Here is a 21348-nt window from a genome sequence, read left to right as displayed (position 1 = left end):
TCAATATAGCAAGAGATATGTAGGAATATTTAATTGTAAATTAGCCTTCTGTCTAGTCTAAATCTACTCTCTTTCAGTTTAAAAACATTACCCATTGTCCTATTGCAACAGGCCCTGCTAAAAAGTCTGTCCCCGTCTTTCTTGTAAGTCCGCTTCAAGTGCTGGAAGGCTACAAGAAGGTCTGCCTGGATCCGTATCTTCCCCAGGCTGAACAACACCAACTCTCTCAGCCTGTCCTCAGAGGAGAGGTGTTCCATCCCCCTGATGACTTTTTGTGGCCCTCCTCTGGACCGGCTCCAACAGGTCCATGTCTTTCCTGTGCTGAGGGCTCCAGAGCTGGATGCAGGACTCCAGGTGGGGACTCACCAGCGTGGAGGAGAGGGGCAGAATCACCTCCCTTGACCTGCTGGCCACACCGCTTTGGATGCGGCCCAGGATATGGTTGGCCTTCTGGGCTGCAAGCACACATGGCTGGATCATGTCCAGCTTTTCATCCACCAGTTTTCCCAAGTCCTTCTGGGCAGGGCTGCTCTCAATCTCTTCATCCTCCAGCCTGTATTCATACTGGGGGTTGCCCCAACCCATGTGCAGGACCCTGCACTTGGCCTTGAATCTCATGAGGTTCACGTGGGCCCACTTCTCGAGCTTGTCCAGGTCCCTCTGGATGGCATCCCAGGATATATCCCATGGATATTCCCAGGCACACAGGTGAGGCTGACAGGGCGGTAGTTCCCAGGGTCCTCCTTGCTACTCTTTTTAAAAATGGGTGCAAGGTTTCCCTTTCTCCAGTTATCAACGAGTTCACCTGACTGCCAGGACTTTTCAAGTATCATGGGGAGTGGCTTGACAAGTACATCAGCCAATTCCCTCAGGACTCTGGGATGCATCTCATCATGTCCCATGAACAGTAAGAACCTTTTGCTACCTAATCGTTTCTCCTGGTTTTGAGTCCATCCCAGTGTGAGGTCTGCTTTTTTCTTCATCCTGTATAATTTTTACTTTTTTAATGCTCTGTAACCTTATGTTTTGTTATCATCCAAATGTATATGTTTTTTCCCACTTTACTTTTTTATCTGTAAAAATGGTAGCCATCATAGGTGTGTTTTCTTGTCAAGAGGAGTAAACTGTAGAAAGAAATGAAGTTTCTTCAATAACAGTTACAATAACCTGTAAATGGCTGAAAGGGATCAGCTGTTTGTGCTGTTGGCTCCCAATTCAGGGATCAGTGTGTTGCTGTCAACCCGAACACGTTTTTGCAAATTTTGAAGAACCTACTAGCTGCTTAATTTAATTGCTTCTTGTGACATAATTTAGTTACAGTAGTCATCAATTGTTGTTTCATTAGTCTTTGGTAGTCTGCAGCTAATGCAACAACAATGTGATAGGAGGATAAATCTAAGATACCTGTATAAGTACTGTGAGCATCTCTCTTGGAAACAGGTGAGCCATGTAAAAACAAATGCTACAACGTATGTATCACTGTCAAGTGGAGTCCTTGAAATGGTGTGTGTTCTTTTTTTGTTGTTTTTGTTTGGTTTTTGGTTTTTTAATGTACAGTAGTGGTGTTAACTGTAGCTGATGGGACAAGGATAAACGAAGCAAGGTTTGTAAGAAGAGGTAATGACTTTGGAAAAAAGAACAATGTTTTGGGCTTAGAATCCTTTCAGTTTTAACAATGAAAGAAATGTAAGGTAAACACACATCAATGTAGATACAGTTTTTCTGGATCAGAAGCTAAACTTATACTTGATATTCCTTTGGGGGGAGAAAAGGGAGTTAAGCACCCAGTAGACAGAGGGAGGAAAAGGTGGGATGGGAGCAGGGGCACTCCTTCCTTGAAGATCATGTCTGCAACTTTGAGGTGGGTCATTTGATTTAAGAAAAAGGTTTTTCTTGGTGACAGGGAGTTTTGCTTATTGATTGTTTGAATTCCTCCCATGGTGTGGTAGCTTAGTTTTGTCTGGGAAGTTTTTTTTCTATACGGTGAGCACCTCAAATACTACTCTGCCTGGTATGTCTTGGAATCTGGTAAATCTTCATGAACACTGCATCTGTGTGTGAAATTGGGAAATTGTGTTCTGAAATGTTTTGCCGTGGCATGATGTTATCTTGTACTTAGCAGAAGGGCATAAACGTCTGTGTACAGGTGCATATCTCCAGCAATGCAAAGCTGTTGCAGTATGCTGAAAATTAACTTGCTTTTAGTTTATTCCCTTCCTGCTTTAGAAGGATGAGAATAGGAATAGCCCTTTGCTCTAACAGAGCTTGGACTGACAAGTAAGTGGTTTTCATCATGAGCTGTAAGAGGGCAGGCAGAACCAGCATATTTCATACATCTTGATGAAAAGCTTGACAAATGTACTTTAAGAAGGTTATGAAGCCCCTGTACTTCTGGTACAAAAACAGTCACCTCCTGGGAGTTCATAGGGACTGGGATTGGGGAAATGTGCTGAATTGCCTAACAAGCTTATAAAAGTGTTTTTTACAAGCTAAGATATTTTTATAGCACAAATACACTGTTAAATGAAGGAAAGGAATGGATTTACCTTTTTAGCTAAAGGTGGTTGTAGCTGCTTGAACTAACTGCAAGCTGCGGTTTTGGTGGCAAAGCATTCCATGTCTCCATAGAAAGGACTGGGACTGCCACTGTGAGGTTCCAGATAATCTTTGCCCTGAATTTCACTACTACAGATAGGCATAGTTTCCTTTTTTTTTGTCCCCAGGAAGGAGCTGTTCATTCCTCTCTATTGTACTGGTGCAGACATCTGAACTCATCATAGCAAAAAATTTTGCTGTAGCATGCTGCCGGCAACTACATGACTGCCATACCACAAGAAGAATACCCCTCATCCAAGTTCTGATGCCAAATCATGTGTAGTTAACCTTTGTAACCCATCTCAAATCGGCGTGCGCATTCTCTAGGGAACAACTCTGGCCTATTTATAGGAATACTCCACCTCTGTTAGATAGCTTCTATGTGCACGCTGTGCAATTAATGCCTGTAGCATTTGTTGCTGAGAAGCTTCCCCACTGTGAGGCAATATCTGTGAGAAACTACTCTTGTAGAAGGTAAATCCCCTTTTCACTTTAAGATTCCATATGACTGAGTCATTGAATATGGAAGTTTCAGTAAGGTGTCTATTGCTGAAGTAGTGCCCTGTGCAGGAGCAAGTTACAGCTCACGTCTGTTCACTTTCATCTGACATAAGTGAAAGATATTGTGACCTGTGATCCAGGATGTAATGCGAGGACTGTAGACAACGCAAGGCATACTGTAAGCTGACATCAGTTAAATATCAGATGCCATACTTGAATGCTAGCACTTAATACAGTGTAATGTTCCAGCCACTAGCAATTAGCAGAGAAGGAAAGTTTAAATGATCAGGTGTTCTCCAAAATCTGAGCAGTAGGACAAATCTTTTGAGAGAAAACTTGGTAAATATTTTGTGGTGTTTTTTCTTTCTCTGAACTCGCTTTAATTACAGGTGAGAAGTAGGCTTTTCCTTCCAGAAGATAATTCTTTATCTCCCCTATAATATAGTAGTATCACAAGGATCAGGTTAAGGTAGGGATCTTATTACATGAAATACTCCTCCTTTCTCTTTTTGTGTCTTTGATCTATACATCTGGATTATCTCCATCCAGGATTATGTAAAAATTGTTGGCCTATAGTTGCATTACAAGATTACCTCCAAAATGCCTGCTTTTCACTATATGTAAAATTGAATGATTCACACTTCACACTTTAAGTGTGGCAGCAGGAAAACATCTGTAGAAAAGATTCATTTGCTTTAGCCATTGTTACTGCTCCTTTTGATTTTTTTCATGTAAAAATGAGAATTTTAAAACACTCAGGCTAACATTATTTTCTGTAAGCAGTTTGATCATTTTTTCAGTGTTTTTATAAGCAAACATAGTAGGATGACAAGCAACCACAAACAGAAGTTTAAGAAACAAGGCATGACAAGTTTTGACAAGGAAAAAGCAGTATTATCTTGTATCTTTAATGAAGCTTTTGGGTTTTTTTAGATATTTAAGAGAAAATATAGTTTATATACAGCAGACATGGTTGCTTGTAAGATAGGGGATTACTTACAGTATGAGATAATATCAAACCTGAAGGGTTGCAAGCACTTCAGCAGCAAGTCTTTGGAATTTAAAATGAACTTTGAAAAGGGTGCAGAATGGAAGGGAAACAAAGGCAATGTATTTAAACAGGTTTAATGCAGATTATTTTGTGGGGGTAGGTAGGAGTAGTCACCTGCATATCATAGGGTTCATAAGCAGCAGTTCTGCAGAAAAATATTCTGAGAGTTTTTTTCTGTTTTGTCCTACACCGTACAGAGTATCATGCAGTATCATGCTGCTAAATGGGGTATAGAAAGCAACTCTTCTGGTTGTTAATCAAGTATGGTGTTTGTAAGATACCTGAAGAGGTTCTTTCACTTTGGTCAGCACTGTAAGGCATTAGCTGGAGTTAGTGTCCAGTTTGAGTACAGCACTGTGTGAAAGGTGTGTGGGTGGGGAGAAGGGAAGAGGGAAAAAGAAGTCTAAGTAGAGAACTGGAAAACACCATGACCTTTTAGGGAAAGGCTAAAGGGGTTGGTGTGATTTATTTTAAAAAGGGAAGCCTCGGAAATTAAAGTCTGCAAATATTTAAGAGCTATGCTCTCCTCTTGTAGCTGTCTATAGTACTTAAGGGCAGTAATGGTCAAGGAATGTACACCTGACTTCTGCACCTACCTCTACAAAGTATATTTGGGTTAATTTATTTTGCTTGTAGGATTAATGTGTGATCGATACTGAAAATGAAAATAGTGTTGAGTAGATAAATCACTATATGATTTATAGGCTAGCACATAAATCTATATATGCAAGTGTAATAATACTGCAGTAGCATGGAGAACGGTGTAGTTCCAAGGAAATGTATTTACATTTTGGATCCTTTTATTTCTCTGAGAATATTGTGAACTGCCCATTTGAAAGCTGTCTTGTCATATCTCGTTTGTAAAGCCCTGGTATCTTATATGCTTTCTTGCATGTTATTACATGACATCACCTCACTTTTTTCTGCAGTCCTTCAGATTGAGAGTAATAACTGTTTAAATCCATGGGAGAAGGAAGCTAGGGAAGGGAAAGAAATACAAATGAATGCTTCATTTTATAAGCTGGAAAAACGTAGTTATAAATTACATGAATTTATAAGACAGTACCATCAGTTTGAGTGGAGGAGGAGGAGAGAAACAGTACTAAATTGATTGAAAATGAACTAACCAAGATGGTTCTGGAACTACATATTGACAAATGTATGCTTATGAAGATGCAACCCAAAATTGGACAGCAAGATAATGACTTAAAAGTCATGCTATTTTATGCCAAATCAAGTCTTTTTTTAATGTCACTTCTATGTCAGCAGGTTACTGCTAGTAATACTTCATTACTCGATAGCCTTACTATCATCTTTGTCCACATCCTAATTCTAATCCTACCTTTCTTTTGTGCTCATCTTGAAGAAGAGAATGGTTTCTGTGAGTGAAGGGTTTGTGTCTGGTCAAGTTTTTCAGTGCTGACATCCAGTTAGAGCCATCAAAGATGGTGATTTCAGGGATGCTCTGTGTCACCAAACTGCAGACTTCTATCATTTAATCAACTAAGTGGTGGTGGGATCTTCACTTTGGATGACTGGTGTTGATAGACTGGAATGAATTGCTGTGTTCCTGCCAGGTATTGAGCGAAGTGACCTTAAAAAGTCCAGCCAAATAAAATCCCTGAATATCAATTGCAAAATTACATTCAGATTCTTAAAAGGGGTTATATAACACTTAGAACTTGTAGTTGTGACTGATGTTGGGGGAAAAAAAACGAATCAATATCAGTAACACAAAGACTCAATTGCTTACATTTATCTATGTGATAGTTTTTTAGAGGTCTCTTTCGGTACTGGAGGCGTTATTGATTCTCAATTCCTTCCCCAGTCATTAGTTGATGAAAATACGTACTAAGTTCTTGTACAGTAAATTACTGCTTCATTAGTTGAGTTGTATATGCTCAGAGCTGGTCTCTGTTAATTCTTGTCTGGCTTTTTATAGAAAGCTGAGCTCTGTAATCTGTCATGTAATCAGCTTGGTTACACAGAGACCACATACGTATCAACTGTTTGCTGTATGTCTTACAAACGTTAGTAAATTAGGACATTACGGTGCAACTTTTCTAATTTTTGAAGGTATATGCCTTGAACCTATGCTGAGGCAGCAATATCAAGTAGGGCACTTCATACCCTCAGAAAGATGGAAAACCTACCACATAGAAGTATTAGATGTATCCTGAACTGGGATTTGGTATCTTTATCTCTCTTTACCAGTATCAGGAACTAACTTAAAATTTCTCTTGTACTTAAATGTAAAATGTGTGTGTTAATTAAGTTATTTGCTAAAGGATTGCCAAACCAATTTATAGAAGCTAAACAGCTTTTGCTCCAAGGTATGAAAGAAAACAAACAGAACACTGACCTAAAAGGGCTGACAATAACGTCTGTGAAATTGGGCCATAATTCCAATAGAATTTAAAACCATGGAAATAAAAGTAAATATATATATGTATATGAAACTAACCTGGAAATATGAGTAGAATGCCTTTAGCTGAAGGCAGCAAAATTTTAGGTTATTTAAAACTAGGCCTGTACGTTTGCATATTAAAATGTTATGTTCAGGTACAAACATAAATTGGATTGAGTTCTTGAAGTAACAAAAACCAGACATGTCTGAAAGTCATCTTAATTCAAGCTTTTGCTCCAAGAAGGACTCTAGATCAGGTCAGCTGTAGCTTTGCCTAGCTGCTGTGTCTTTAAGTCCAAGGATGGAGGTTCTGCAGCCAGTCTGGGGAAACTGTTCCTGTGCTGCACTGTGACCTGTGGTGGAAGTTTGCATGAAAAATTAAACAACTTGTAATTTTCAGCTTTTATAACTGAAAGTTTCATGTACAGCAGCACTGTTGCTTAGCAATTCTGATTCTTTGTGCATGGTTTTATAATGTCGTGTCTTGTGTTGTTTCGAAAACAGGTCCTAGTATTCTTTGTGTGTGGTGAGACTGCTGCTGACCCATGAGTTAGTGTCCAGAAAATAACCATGTGACTGCATATTTTTCATGAATGATAAAACTGAGTTAGAGGTCAGTACTATACATGTTGTGTTGCTGTTGTTTTCTTCTCTGTGCAGTACTTCGTGTTTATTAATGATGAAATTCACCTGACATCCTATCCTATGGTCACAGGGGGCAGTCAGCTTTAGATTTTGGTGTCATCTAGAACTATGTATAATCATCACCGATTACCACCTTGCTATTCAGTCCTTTGTCTTAACATTTGCGGTATGCAGTGCAGACCAGGGGAATATACCCACTGTTAACTAATCCTCTAGAAGAGTTGTATTCATACCCTTCCTTTCCTGTGTTGCAGTACGTGAGAAAAGATTCTTCCTGTGCCTTAAAAATTCAGTTTTTTTAAGAATTTTGGTGAAGGATCTTACAAAGCTTTTTCAACAACAGTCTTTCTGCCTCCTCCCTGCCCCCTTCCCTCTCCGCTCATTTTCTTCAACTTTCAGCCAAGTCTAATAGCTGTGGGTGGACATCTTCTATCTGCCAGAAGTATCGTCTTCACCTGAAGGCTCACAGTGTTTTCACAAGCCTACGAATTCCAATCTCTGTTACAGTTTATATGAATTTGCTCATAAGGGTCCACATAATGTCTAGGTTTTCATGTGATTGCTCCTTTTAAAAATGTTTTACCATTTTCCATTCTTCTGGTGCAGGTGTTGATTTAAAACATGTAAGCAGTTTTATATTTTGGCTTTTGTAGAGCTCTTGGGTGAATACTCGCTGGTCCCGGTGGGTTTTGTTGTCATTGCTGTATTTATTCTAAGACCTTTTACACTGTAATATCCGTTTCAGAAACTTGCTTAGGTATGTATTTCAACAATAACTTTAGGTTGGAAAGCTTCCAAACCTCTGTTGTAGAGATTTAGTTCAGAACTAAATTAAAAAAACCCCAAAACTTACAGATTATAGCTTTTTCTTTTTTTATCAATCCTTTTGCATCTTAGTCATTTATCAGCCTTGTCATCTGTCAAGTTTCTTGCATCTGCTTTGAAAAGTCTTTATTATTAGCTTTTATCAAATTAATCCTTCAAAATATTTTTGGTTAGTCTTTCCTTTGACTTCTTTTTTGTTTGTTAGGTATAATTATAATGCTTTTTCCTTTAAAGCATGTCCATTAATTTTGGTGTTTTAAACATAAAATTCACTACCCATTTACTGCTTTTCCTAAGCCATCAGTAATAATGTCCTTGGAATAAAGGTCTCTAGGAAGTCACAAAAAAATGAAATGTCGTGGGTATTTTTATCATGAAATAATAATTTCTCACAATTCAAAAATAATTTTTTATAGTATATTAAATACCTAATTTTTCCTGCGCTTTTGGCTGTTTTCTTGAACTTGATAGCAACTCACTCTCTCTAGCTATAAGATTCTCTATGTAACTATCTACATGGTGAAGCAAGAGCTATATATGTTCTTAATCTTCACAATAAAAAGATAGTATGCAGCCACTGAAGCACAATAGAGTTTTCAGTTTGACGCAGACACTCCTAGTCTTAGATATGTGGTGGTGAAATAAGAGATTTCTGGTGTCTGCCTTTCGAGATGATTGATAATTACCTCTGGGTTATGGAACTTGGTTGGTTACTTCCAGTAGAGGAAGTTATGCTCTGTCTCCTGTGTTCATGCAGGGCTAAAGAAGTGGAAATACAGTCATGGATGAGATGGGCAAAAGTTCCTTCTAGACTGATGCTAAGCAGCTGGTGATTGCAATCTTTTATTTGGGGAAAACTCTGTTCTCATCTGTTCAAGCCACTTAATTCCCTTTTCCTAACAAGTGCTTCAGATTTTAACATCTTCAATATGAAAAATTTTTACTTTGTTAGTTAATGTTTGAATGTAAACTAACTGTCAGGGTACTTATTGGTAACTTTTGCAATTGTTTTAAAGCTGAAAATAAAATGGCTGTTTACTTTTGTTTATAAAAGCCTTGAGGGTAGTTACCTTTGCAAATACTGACAGTGCTGTTAATACAATTTCAAAGTATATCACAAATAATACCCTAAAAGTGCAGCTGTACAATTTATTAAAACCTACCACATGCAGATCCGACAGCTTAATTTGTAGCTTTTATCCTGTCCTTCAGTGATTTCTTACCCTGTTTACAGATGCCAAAGAAAAGAGATGAGCGTGACAGCGTTCAGTGAAGGCCATCTAATTTGAGCTTTTTGAAGCATAAGGAAGTAAATGCAACAGCTGCACAGCCCTTTCAGAGAGTTCACTGCTTAGTAGTTTCTTAGTTATTCAAGTGGGGCTTCTCCACATGCATTTCTCCCTTTCCCACTCACTTGCTTGGAGAAGAATGGTGGCTGTCCCTAAAACAGCCTCTTGCAGAACTGTGTGATGAGACATTCACTAGTTTCTAGGATTTCTTACTCATGTTCAGAGCTTTACAAGTGATTAATTTCTGTTGGGAACTGAGATTATAAAGGAAAGTTGATTCTAGGTTTTAGTTTTGCTTGCGTAGTTTAGATTAGATAAAGCATTTGGTGAGTGAAATATATTACATTTGGGAAAGAGCAAGCATAGAGTCTGAGGTTTTTGAGAGTTGTATTATTGGCGATGGGTAATATGAATGTAAAGGTGTTACTAAGTTTTATGTTTGGTTCAAGCACGAAGTTTTTCTTCATTTTCCTGTTGTGAAATGCTTGTGGAAGATGTGCTGCCAGTCTCAATATAGTTTTAAACCTTTTTGTGTTTTTAAAAAAATAAAATTACATTCCCAACAGTAGGAATTCTATAGAATAAAATAGACTTGAAGAAAGCATATGTCACACAACATATCACACTCTGGGACGTACTACTGCGAACACTTCACTAATGCAAGTGTTAAAATTTCGTAAAATGGGTGTTCTCTGTGTAAGGACGTGATAAAGAGTATGCTCAAAACTTGCTTTTTGATACTTAATTTTTGGAACAGAGTTATTTCAGGGAGGTTGGAGGGGAAAAAGGAATAAAAATACATGTGCTGGTAAAAAAAACAACTGAAGAGTGGTGTGTGGGTCTGGGGAGGTGTGAGAGAGAATGATGGACTGTCAGGGTAACCTAATAATAGACTAATACTTCTGTTTGCTTGTCAAATGTATTGAATAATTCTAGAACTATCACTGGTTACTCAAGCTTTTGTATAAAAATAGTCCTTGTCTTTTGGAAATGGATGAGGAGCTGGGTTAGTAAAGGTGACTAAAAAATCGTGACATAAATACAGACGTCCGAGCACCCGAGGTGTTGCAGGGAGTGCCGGGGTGCCCTCTGCCTTCAGTGACCCCTAGCAGAAACCTCCTTACCACCAAGTCCTGTCTCAGGACCTACTGACCCCCTCTTCTCTCCCGTATTGTTGTAGGAGGGAAGGCAAACTTTGCTAGCTAGAGAGAGTAGTTACATCCAGACGCTTCGCCTGCTCCCGTGTTGGTAGGAGGGGAAGGGACTGCCTCTGCAGCAAGATCAGAGAGGCTGGGTGGGGAGCAGGAGGTTCCTGAAGGAGCAGCACAGTGCATGCTTGCGTGGGGCCTCACCGTCAGGTGCCGGACTAGTATTACTTACACAATGAAATAATTTCTACAGTGTTTGGTATCACATATATTTAGGACTGTAATACTCCTAAATTTTTGGTCTTTGTCCTGTTCCTACCGAAAGTTTTAGGTAGAAGTAACCTAGGAAGAAGCTAATGCATTGGTTTTGTTTAAAACACTGTGCATTTTTATTTTTTTCTTTTTTCCCTATTTTCTTTTTCTCCTTTTTTCCCTTTGTTTTCCCTTTCTTCTTTTTTCCCCTTTTTTCATTCTTTTCCTTGGATCTGAGCATTTGCTGTGCTTTCCCTAGGTCATGAGTTCACTGACAAAATAGGTTTTACTGCTATATAATTAACTTGTGTTTGCTTCCCCACCTTTAAAAATGTGTGTGTGTCGGGGGGGCAGGAATGACAGACATTCAGCTTTTACTATGTAATGGGAAAAAACCACCCTTTTTTGTTTGATTTGTTTTAGAAATACATTGGCTTTGTTAGCTGGTATTGTTATTGAAAGTCAAATGTCATAGACATCTGAGAGAGGTTTAGGCATTAAATTTTGTCAGCTAAATGTGTGAGAACTTGAGCTTGGAAATGCATTTTTTTCCAATTTCTTTCTGCGGTTTAAGCTTGACCTGGGTTGGAGACTGCACTTAAGGAAGTTATGTGTTCCCAGGAGTGAAAAGTTAGGTAGCTGGCATGCAAGTCTTAACTGCCCAGGCAACTGAGATGCTGTAGTGGCTGTGCAGCAGTTTTGGGAATGTCAGTAATATTTTAAAGATAGGCTTAAGTACCTTGGTGTCTGTTCATCTAAATGCTTACCTACTTGCAACCATGATTTTGTAATTCTGTGTGCTTTCTGGATGGTGCAAATAGTTTTTTGCTAGCATAATTCCACTTAAAACTCAGTTTTTAATAGTGATATATTACAGCATATTCTGTTGTTTTAACTTTTTGGTTTTGCATCTTTGAGGACTGAAATAGGGAAATGTTTTAGGTTAAGTTCCTGGAAGGCAATTCTAAAACTGGTTCGAGTGCACTAGAAAGAATGGCTACAGATGATTCACTGACAAAATCTGAGACTGAATAAAGGCATCTTCTAGGTCAAGTTTTATTTGCTACTGTCATTAAACACCTGGATGATGGAGCATGAAGTACTAAGCTTAAAAACAAGATAGAGCTTCTTAGGAATGTGAAGCTCTTAGCGCTCAGGGTCAGGGTTCAAACTGTTGTTAATAAATTGGAGAAGTGATACGAGAACAAAAATACACTTGGATAGCAATAATCATTGGTTTAAGTACAAGATCCAGAGGAAGATATACCAGATGCACAAGATCCAGAGCAAGATGTACAAGATACAGGAAGTAAGTCTTCAAATGTGATTGCAAAAAGGAAGGGCATGGTGTCTTTTCCATAGATGTGCAGAAAACAAGAGGCAACAGAAGGCAGTGCAGCGAGGTTAGATGTGAGGAAAAACCTCACTTTTCTGGTGTGAGAATTTTAATAGTAACATTGCCAGGAATGCCACTGAACTTTAGATTTGTCATTCCTTACAGGCGTTGGCCTTGGGGATAAAGGAACACTTGGCCCTAGTCTTGGTGGGGCTTTGGAATCTTTTTAAAATCTTCTCTATTCTTTTAACCCTGAAGTTCCCTTTTATTTTGTCTTTCTTCTTTAAACAAAAAGCTCAGAAGTTGAAGGGAAGAACAGTGTCAGTTGCCTTCCCAGTATTGTTATGCAGGCTATAGGGTATGAAGCAGCCTTGTATAAAATCTGATCTTTATATTTGGCATAATAATGTTTTAAAATATGGTGGGGTTTTTTTAAACAGTTTTAATGATAGCCTCTCAATAAAACTTGTAACATTGCAGTGTAATTCCTTTATACAACTGAAATTCAGCAGAACATTTTGAAATCCTATTATGAGAACTCCCAAGTTTTAAAAATAGCTAATACAGGAGATAGGGTTCATCTGTTATGGAGCAATAGTGGCACCCAGTGGTGGTCTTGTTCTAGTGCGTTCTTTGCAGTTGTACTTTGCTTTATTGTCAAAATTGTTTTCTCTTCCTTTCTTGTGTTACCAAGTGTGAGAAATTTGAAAGCTCTCTGAATTTTTTTTTTTCCTTTAAAACCTCATCTTTTGTGTGACATGATTGTGTACATCTGCTTTCTTAGCAAAACAATGGAAGGAGCATTCTGATTTCTGCATACACACATCGAAAATAGCTATATAAACTTCAACATTGTTTTGTGTGGCTGGCATGGAATTACAAGAAGTACTGCTAGCGCAGTTTGTGTTTTCTGCTAATATCACAGTGATTCTGTGAAGAGTTGTGAAGCTGTAATATGTAAATTTTCTAAAGCATGTTTATTAATATTTATTTCCCTTATTTACTTCTTTACTTCCTTCCTTAAAGAAAGCTTCTCCTTAATAAAATGTTAATTGTAGAGATGATAGGAGAGGATTTGTAGCAGAATGTAATATGGGATAGAAAAATGATTGAAGATTGAAGACTTGTGTTTGTGATTGAACTATTAATTACAAGTGGAGAAAAACATAATTTTCAAGAAAGCTGCTTCTGAAAAACAAGTAGTGTTAGGAAAGCTGTTAAACTGGTAGATTTAATTCTAGAGTAAAGCTCTTTAAACCTTTTAAAGTATGTGTGTGTGTGTGTGTGTACACACATGCATGTTTGTCTGCAGATCAAGTATTTTATCCAGTAGTACAGGGCAGACAAGCAAAAATGCATTTTCCTTCAATACCACCTATTTCTTTTTTCAGACATAGGTGGTAATAGTGTAGCAGTACAGAAATCTGTCTATTTAGGCTACGTCAGGTGTAATCTGTTCTTGACGAAGTAAAGCGGGAGATAAAATAAGATAAGTAGAGGTGCAGATGAGATTGGTGCTACAGAGTTATAGGCCTCAGCAATGGGAAATACTGAAAAGGAGAATCTGCAAACCTATAATGTGCAGAAGTCTGTTCTTAAATTGATATCATACTTGATATGAAGGAACAGTGGGAATGTAGCTTTGCTGATGTAATGTGTTTTTCTGTGTATTACAAAGGAAGAATTACCGAAATCTGTTTTTCACACAAGCTTATTGAGAATGTTTTGACAGAAAAATTGCTGATTTGGATTTATATTGAATGGTTCACATAGAAAATGCTGATTCATTACTAATGGCTTTGTTTTACTGTTTCATTTGAAGGTAAAGTAAGAATCTAGGTACTTTCTAGCAGATGTTCTTCTGACAAAAGCTGTTACTAAGAGGATTGTGCTGCTACACGTCTCAGATGAGCGGAGCTGAGGCAGGGAGAGGAATAGGTGCTACATATCCCTCCAGTTTCAGCAAGCTTAATGTGGAGGAATTGCGGTAGAGGAATTTATTTTCCTCTCTGTGCTGGTCTCTTCTCACAAGAGAATGCTCCACAAATAACCATCCTGGCCATTTGTGGCAGCTTTGTGCCCATTTGGTTGTAAACGGATATTATTTCTTTTTTTTTTTTAAATTTATATTAAAGTTCCAAGGCCACAAAATCCCTATGTGACTCATGCAGCATTACTTGCTATAATTCCATTGAAGTCAGTTGTCTGCATTATTTAAATGTTTAATTTTTGAAATTGTTTAAAAACATGTGCAAGAGAAGTTTAGTGAGTATTTTTCTTTTTCTTGGAAACCAAAGGTGGTTGCAATGTACATTATTCAAGTTACCAATCCTCCCAGAGAAAATTTCAGTGTGGGGTTTTTTGCGTGTGTGTGTTGGGTTTTTTTGTGGTGGTTTCAAATTTTATTTTATTATTTAAATTTCCTCAAAAATATAGAAATCTCTTTAGGATGCTTAAGATTTTGGTAGATAAAGCCAAAAATTAAGCTGGCAGTTGGAACGTGGTTGCCTCATTTTAAGGCTTTCAGGCTCATCTTCCAGTGTGATGTCAGCTGCACTGTATGTTAGAGGAAATAATTTGTCTCATTGCTGTCAGTGTAAGAATGCATCAGTGGTCAGCTACTGGCTAGCCTTTGACTTGTTAGAGAGCTTTGTTGAGCTGGGCTGCTTCTCCCTCTACACTTCTTACCCACTTGTTTTATCATGTATTTATTTATTTGCTCCTTCACCTTAAGCAAAAGTGTCTAATTCTGAAACGTTGATTGTTGTGTCCCTCAGGAGTCTGTACTGGGACCAGTACTCTTTAATGTCTTCATCAATGACATAGAGAGTGGGATCGAGTGCACGCTCAGCAAGTTTGCACATGACACCGAGCTGAGTGGTGCAGTTGACACACCTGAGGGATGGGATGCCATTCAGAGGGACCTGGACAAGCTTGAGGAATGGGCCCACGTGAACCTCATGAGGTTCAACAAGGCCAAGTGCAGGGTACTTGGGTTGGGACAACCCCTGGTATCAGTACAGGCTGGGGAATGAGGGGATTGAGAGCAGACCTGCTGAGAAGGACTTGGGGGTACTGGTGGATGAAAAGCTGGATGTGAGCCAGCAATGTGTGCTTGCAGCCAAGAAGGCCAACCATGGGCTGGGCCTGGGCCGCATCCAAAGAAGTGCGGCCAGCAGGTCGAGGGAGGTGATTCTGCCCCTCTACTCTGCTCTGGTGAGACCCCACCTGGAGTTCTGTGTCCAGCTCTGGAGCCCTCAGCACAGGAAAGACCTCTTGGAGCTGGTCCAGAGGAGGGCTACCAAAATGATCCGAGGGGTGGAACACCTCTCCCGTGAGGACAGGCTGAGTGAGTTGGTGTTGTTCAGCCTGGGGAAGAGAAGGCTCCAGGGACACCTTCTTGCCGCCTTCCAGTACTTAAAGGGGACTTACAAGAAAAATAGGGACAGACTTTTTAGCAGGGCTTGTTGTAATCGGACAAGGGGTAACGGTTTTAAACTAAAGGAGGGTAGATTTAGACTAGATGGAAGAAATTTTTTCCCAATGAGAGTGGTGAAACCCTGGCACAGGTTTCCCAGCGAGGTGGTAGATGCTCCATCCCTGGAAACATTCCAGGTCAGGTTGGATGGGGCTCTAAGCAACCTGATCTAGTTGAAGATGTCCCTGCTCATTGCAAGGGGGTTGGACTAGATGACCTTTAAAGGTCCCCCCAACCCAAACTCTTCTATGGTTCTTTGAAATTTGTTGATTGTGGTAGCAACGTTTCTGTGCCAGGTTATTTCCTGTGCCCCCTTGTGTTTTAAAGAAAAGGTGGGGACATCTTGGGATGGAGGTATGGAGAACAAGAATTAGTGAGCTTGTGTGGCACTGCCAGGTACCTCTTGGGGATTGGGAGCTCGTGAGCTGCTTCCAGCAGTGTGGTCTGATTCATGGGTGGTTTGTGGTTGTTTCCTACACCTTGGCAGTAGGAAATGTGTTGGATTAATGTAATAGGATCACATTGTAGTTCATCCTGCATTATCTAAGGTTGTAATAGGTCATGGCATTTTACAAAATACGCAGAATGGGTAATGTAGATGTTGTGAGGCATTCAAATGAGTATAATAGAGAGACAGAGCTCCAAGGCCATTCTCTTTGACTCTAGAGGAGGTTTTTGCTGTTGGTAGTTCAGGGTCAGATTTTTTTTCCTTCGTCTAATGCAGAGAACAAAAAGCTAGAATGCTGTAAATGCCTCACCATCAGCATATCACGTTCCCTTATTAAGATTGGATAGAAAAGGGGACTGGTTTGTTCAGAGCCTGGAAAAGCAATTTCGTAAGAATAATAAATTGTGTGTTGTGGGGAAAGGATTATGCCAGTTAAAGAATTAATTTTTCCTGTTGTAACTCCTTTTTCGTACTTGAGAGATGTAGATATGTTTTTCAGTATAAATACATTTATTTTAAAACAAAAAATTATTTTAAGTAAGAACTTTTGTAAGGTTTTAAGTACTCCAAATACATGTTTAGATTTTCTTTGTTTCTGTATAAAGGAGTTATTAGGGCAATATAGAAAAGACCGACTTGCTATATACTAGTTCCAAGCTTCTATTAGAGAAGGAGAAAGCTGTGTTTTGGGTTCTTCTTGTGTACACTGTTTCCTGGTTGTGGTTTGTTCCGTGACCAATTCCTGACCATTTCTGATTGAATTTGCACTTTTGCATCCTGTTGCACAGAACTAGCACCTGACACGTTATTGGAAAGCTCTCCTAGTTTTGTTTTTTTCTCTCTTGAGGTTCTTCAGCGTAGTTTTTCTGAGATGGATCAAATCAATGACTTTCTTCTTGAAAGTAATTTTGATCCTGAGAATTGTTTTTTGTGGATTTAAGTAATTTATGGTTTCATGTAATAAATATCTATAAAAACCAAACCAACAAAACCCAAACTGTAAAATATCCCCCCTGCTTTAATGTTCATAGATTTTGCTTTTTTTTGAAGACCGTTTTAATAACCATGTTAATAGATCTTTTGCTGAAAAGCTTTTGTGCTTGCTTAAGTTAAGCTAACAGATGTCCCCAGTGGGGTTTTTCACGATTGGTGCCTCTGTTACGTTGGCAGAGATTTCAGTCAGGCGGGCAATGTTTCTGCTAAGTGCTGTTGCTTAAATTATCACAAGTAAAAAAATAAATAGTCTTTTCCACTGTGTTTCTCTTTATCCTTCTGTCTCAAAAAACTTCCAAAGTAATGAGACAAACTAAACCGAAAATGTATATATAAATTTATATTTAAAAAGTTATAAACTGAAAATTTTGACTAAAGCAGAGTGGGATTTTGACAGCTCTGATTCAGTCTTTACATTGAAATGAGAAAGTAAAACAATACTCAGCCATGAATTTTGTGATAGCAGAATTAATCAATTTTGAACTATCTGGGGAAAATTTAATTCTAAGTCAGATTCTTGTGTATTCATTCTCTAAAAATTTTTTTTTTTCTTGAAAGTGGTAGTGCTTACACCTGAATGCTAGGCTTAGAAACTCCATAAGAGAACTGCAGTCTTACTAGCTTCACTAGAATTGAAGAACGACTTCATTTACCTTAGGAGCAGAAGAGGAGGAATCTCAACAGTCTAAAACTCAGCTTATGGATTTTGTACTCCCCCCAACCCTGGTTATTGAGTTTATGTTCAATTTTATGGTGAAGATAACAGAAAATACACTTGTAGAGTTTATGATATTGCTCTTTCTAGGAAGTCTATTGGTGTCATTAAACCACAGTTGAAGCCTCAAGAGTACGATAGAGCCTGTAGGACATACCTGTTCTAGTTTCCTTTGGCATAGAGTGGAAATGCTGTTCTGCTTTACCTTCTGACTCCAGCTAATGAGATCCATTTGCTAATTCACAGTAATTACCTGAATCTTCACAGGTCATAGTACTCAAGCACAGAGTCGCTCAGCTGGGAAATATGGCATTCCCATGCAAGCCACCCATCTTGCCACCGTATTCCTCTCAAGAGTCTGCCTTTTATATATGAAAAAGAAGATTGTTTTTTCTTATATTTTTATATATGCTTTTTTTTTAACTGTTCAGTTACATCCTTACATTTGATTTAAAGTGATTTTGGAGGTTAGAATAGGTCAACCCTTTTGAATTGATTAGCTGAATCCATTTAAAACTTGCTTAGTTTTCAGATGAACAGATTTATTTTATGCTCACAGAATTTTTGCAGAAAGATACTGATCCCGCCACCATGACGGTCACAAATGCCATTTCCAAATGTAATTGTGGAGGAGGTTTTCTACTTGTATTTAAACGTTTTCACCATATTTGATTGTAACGCACTTCCACTATTAACAATTGCCTTGTGGCCAAGGCAAACAAGAATATATTTTATAGGACGGCAGTGTTTATGTGCCCCAGCCCTTGAGGGCTTAACTGTACAGCCTTGCTCTTTAGAAGCAGATGTGGTTGTGTTTTGTGTTGTGTATGGGATGTGTTTTGTTTGTTTGTGTTTTTGGGTGGTGTTGTTTTTTTTTTTTCCCGTTGCAAGTGCATGAGTGAAAGTATGCCACTTACACCAAGTAAAGACCAAATGGTTGATTTTGAAGCCAGGTTCCTATAATTTGGGGGGGTGGGAGGAGGCAGGCCTGAGGAGACTAGTGTTACCGTCTTTCACATAATCATGGTGATGGCTGTTGCTATTTTGTTAGTAGAGGGTTTTTGGGGTTTTTTTGGGGGTTAATTTTTGTTTAGAAGTCATGGAAGGAGAAACCCCTTACTCAGTGTAAGGAAACGGATTACATCAAGTAATTTTCCAAGTATCTTTAAATCTATGCTTCACTGGCACAAAAGATACGGACTAAATACAATAATGTTATATACAGAAAAAGTATTTGCCTAATAGATACATCATGTGATAGTCTAATATATTTTTTTTTTCCGTTAACAGGTATCTTTCAGATGAAGGAATTGAAGCTTGCATAAGTTCTTCGGAAAAAGTCAATACAAATGACATTATCCTAGTTGCCCTTAATGTAAGTTATGATTTTGGAAATTCTTTTCTGACAAATAATGCTAAAAAAGTTATATCTAATGGCCCAAGTGTAGGTTTGTGTGGCTAATTAAGTGTACCATTGTCTGTGTGGTTTTTTTGGTTGTTTTGTTGTTGTGGTTTGGTTTTTTGTGGGTTTTTTTGTTGTTGTTGGTTTTTGGGGTTTTTTTGTAAAGCACTGACTACCTACCTCTCTCCTTGCATGTATGTACTCTGAGCTGTGTTTGGAAATGGTACCTATTTCAAACTGTGAAACCTGTTGGAGAAAAAACAACATAACTTACAATAGGAAAATATTTTTATGTTTATGAAATGCAAATCTAAAGTCAAAATACAAACAATAATAAAATTGCAAGTGCAATGCAAAAAGTGCTGACGTGGGTACAAAATACTAGTTTGTTGGGATGAATAAAACACCCTTACTTAGCTTGGCTTCTGGATATAACACTCGCTAAAGTATATTCAAATTATTAGTGAATTTCCCTGTAATGTGTATGCATTTATGTAGCCACAAACAGATTTTTTGATTTACTGGAGAAATCTGGGCTAGTAGTCATTATTCCTGCCAACAAATAAATACAAAAATACACAAGGTAGAGAGACAACTTGGAAGCAATAAACCTTAGTACTTCTAAGGAATAGAGAAAAGTGTGCATGTGAATTCCTGTTTTTCAGAATTCTAGTATATACATTGTTGGTAAACATTAGTAAATCTGCTCCCTTTCAGTAACAATAAAAATAGGGCAGCTATGTAATCCATGTATTTGTTACTTATTTTTAATTTATTCTATTAAAATCATGAGGGAGAGTTTTGAGAATTTTACATTTTCATTGTTTAAAACCTCTCAGTCATCCATACTCTGAAGTTTCAAAGCTTGTATGCACTGTGTATGAATTTATGTAAACATCTTCCTTTGTAATAACTATATGTAGCTCTAAGGGGAAAAACAGTGTAGTAGAAAGCTTGAGAGAAAAATACTCTTTCTTAATGAAATTGTGAATGAGAATTGTTAAGGATATTTTGTCCATTTTCACGATTCAGCTGCTGTTGGTTTAAGGTGATACTCTGAAATACTCTGGTATTTCATTTATTCTTTGAAGCATGTGTTTGATCACTCATATGTACGCATGCACTGATTCATGTAATGAATTTGAAAAGGAGTAAGGCAGAATTACAGTGCAAAGAATGTAATGCAAAACATGCAGAATATAAGCATTTGGTTTCTGGATGTAGTAGCATGCCTATATGTATCTGAGAATACATTGCTGCTTTATAAAAAAACAAATATAATACTTCCAAATTGCTGGGTATTACCCTGAATGTAATTATATGCTGCAACAAGTGCTAGCGTGATCATTTGTGCATCTTTGTGTTGTATTTCCCATTTGTTTGGTAGATTATAAAATAAACCAGAATTGTTATGTGAGTACTCCAAAGCCGGTTTTAATTGCTTATCAGTACTTTAGTCATTAAGTCAGTTGTTTGCCCAGAAGATTAAGTTGCCTGTTGGCTAAGTAGGGAATAGCAGTGTGGCTTGAACCGCTGGATAACGGTGAATTTAGATTCCACCTCTTAAAAATTCTTTCCTTGACTGCTAGAGACGCCTTTCAGGCAGAAGAAACTAGGAAGTCAACTGACTTTTTTTTTTGTGTGTGTGTGTGAGCTGCTTAAATAAGTATGAGATAGACACAAATGTACCTTCAGTCCTTCAAATGTTTTTATTTTGTATAAGATCTCGCCAAGAGTTTGTGGAAGTTGTGTCCCCTTCCTGCTACTGTCATTGAAAAGCACCTTGCTGGAGAGTTGTCAATTTTAAGGATATGGAACATACGGGAACACTTTGTAGGAGCCTGTGTGCTCTTCAGAGATAAATAACTGACAGATGACAAATGAATTCCCTCAGGTGGACTCAGATCAAAAACAAAAATGTAGTTTCTTATCACTATCTGTGGTTATCTTGTGCAACAAGAAGTGGGTTGAGCATTTTTCCTCTCTGTAGGTACTCAGAGTAAATATACCAGGAGACCATCCCTACAATTAGTTTTCTATTTGTAGGGTACCAATGTTTCTTGCTGAAAAAACAGAATAAACCAATTGTTTACAGTGTTTTAGATAATAAAATATAGTACTGCTCAGATCTAGGTTAGGATGCTGGAATAGTAATCCATTGGCATATATTAATGGCAAGTTAATGTACAAGTTCTATTGCAAATTACACTTAGCCCTTCGTTTGGAAGTGTTTATGGCCATAACATATAAGGAGGGTTTTCAG

General features: G+C 38.1%; 1 protein-coding gene across 2 annotated transcripts in view; it reads left to right on the top strand.

The window, feature by feature from the left end:
• TDRD3 (tudor domain containing 3) overlaps positions 1 to 21348 on the top strand; it is a gene marked incomplete at both ends in the record, with an annotated part of 104523 nt that overhangs the window by 23764 nt on the left and 59411 nt on the right. Inside the window, one exon of one of the 2 annotated variants that reach the window (XM_081999418.1) lies at positions 18974 to 19058. In XM_081999418.1, the coding sequence (XP_081855544.1) occupies positions 18974 to 19058 (85 nt within the window). Of the gene's footprint in view, positions 1 to 18973; positions 19059 to 21348 lie in introns of those variants that run through there. The other variant, XM_081999420.1, reaches the window with a different exon arrangement.

Source organism: Phaethon aethereus (assembly GCF_964289735.1).
Source record: "Phaethon aethereus genome assembly, chromosome: 1".
In the NCBI taxonomy this organism is placed as follows: Eukaryota; Metazoa; Chordata; class Aves; order Phaethontiformes; family Phaethontidae; genus Phaethon; species Phaethon aethereus.
Note: the sequence above shows the minus strand (reverse complement) of the source record. Positions and strands in the feature narration are given on the sequence as shown.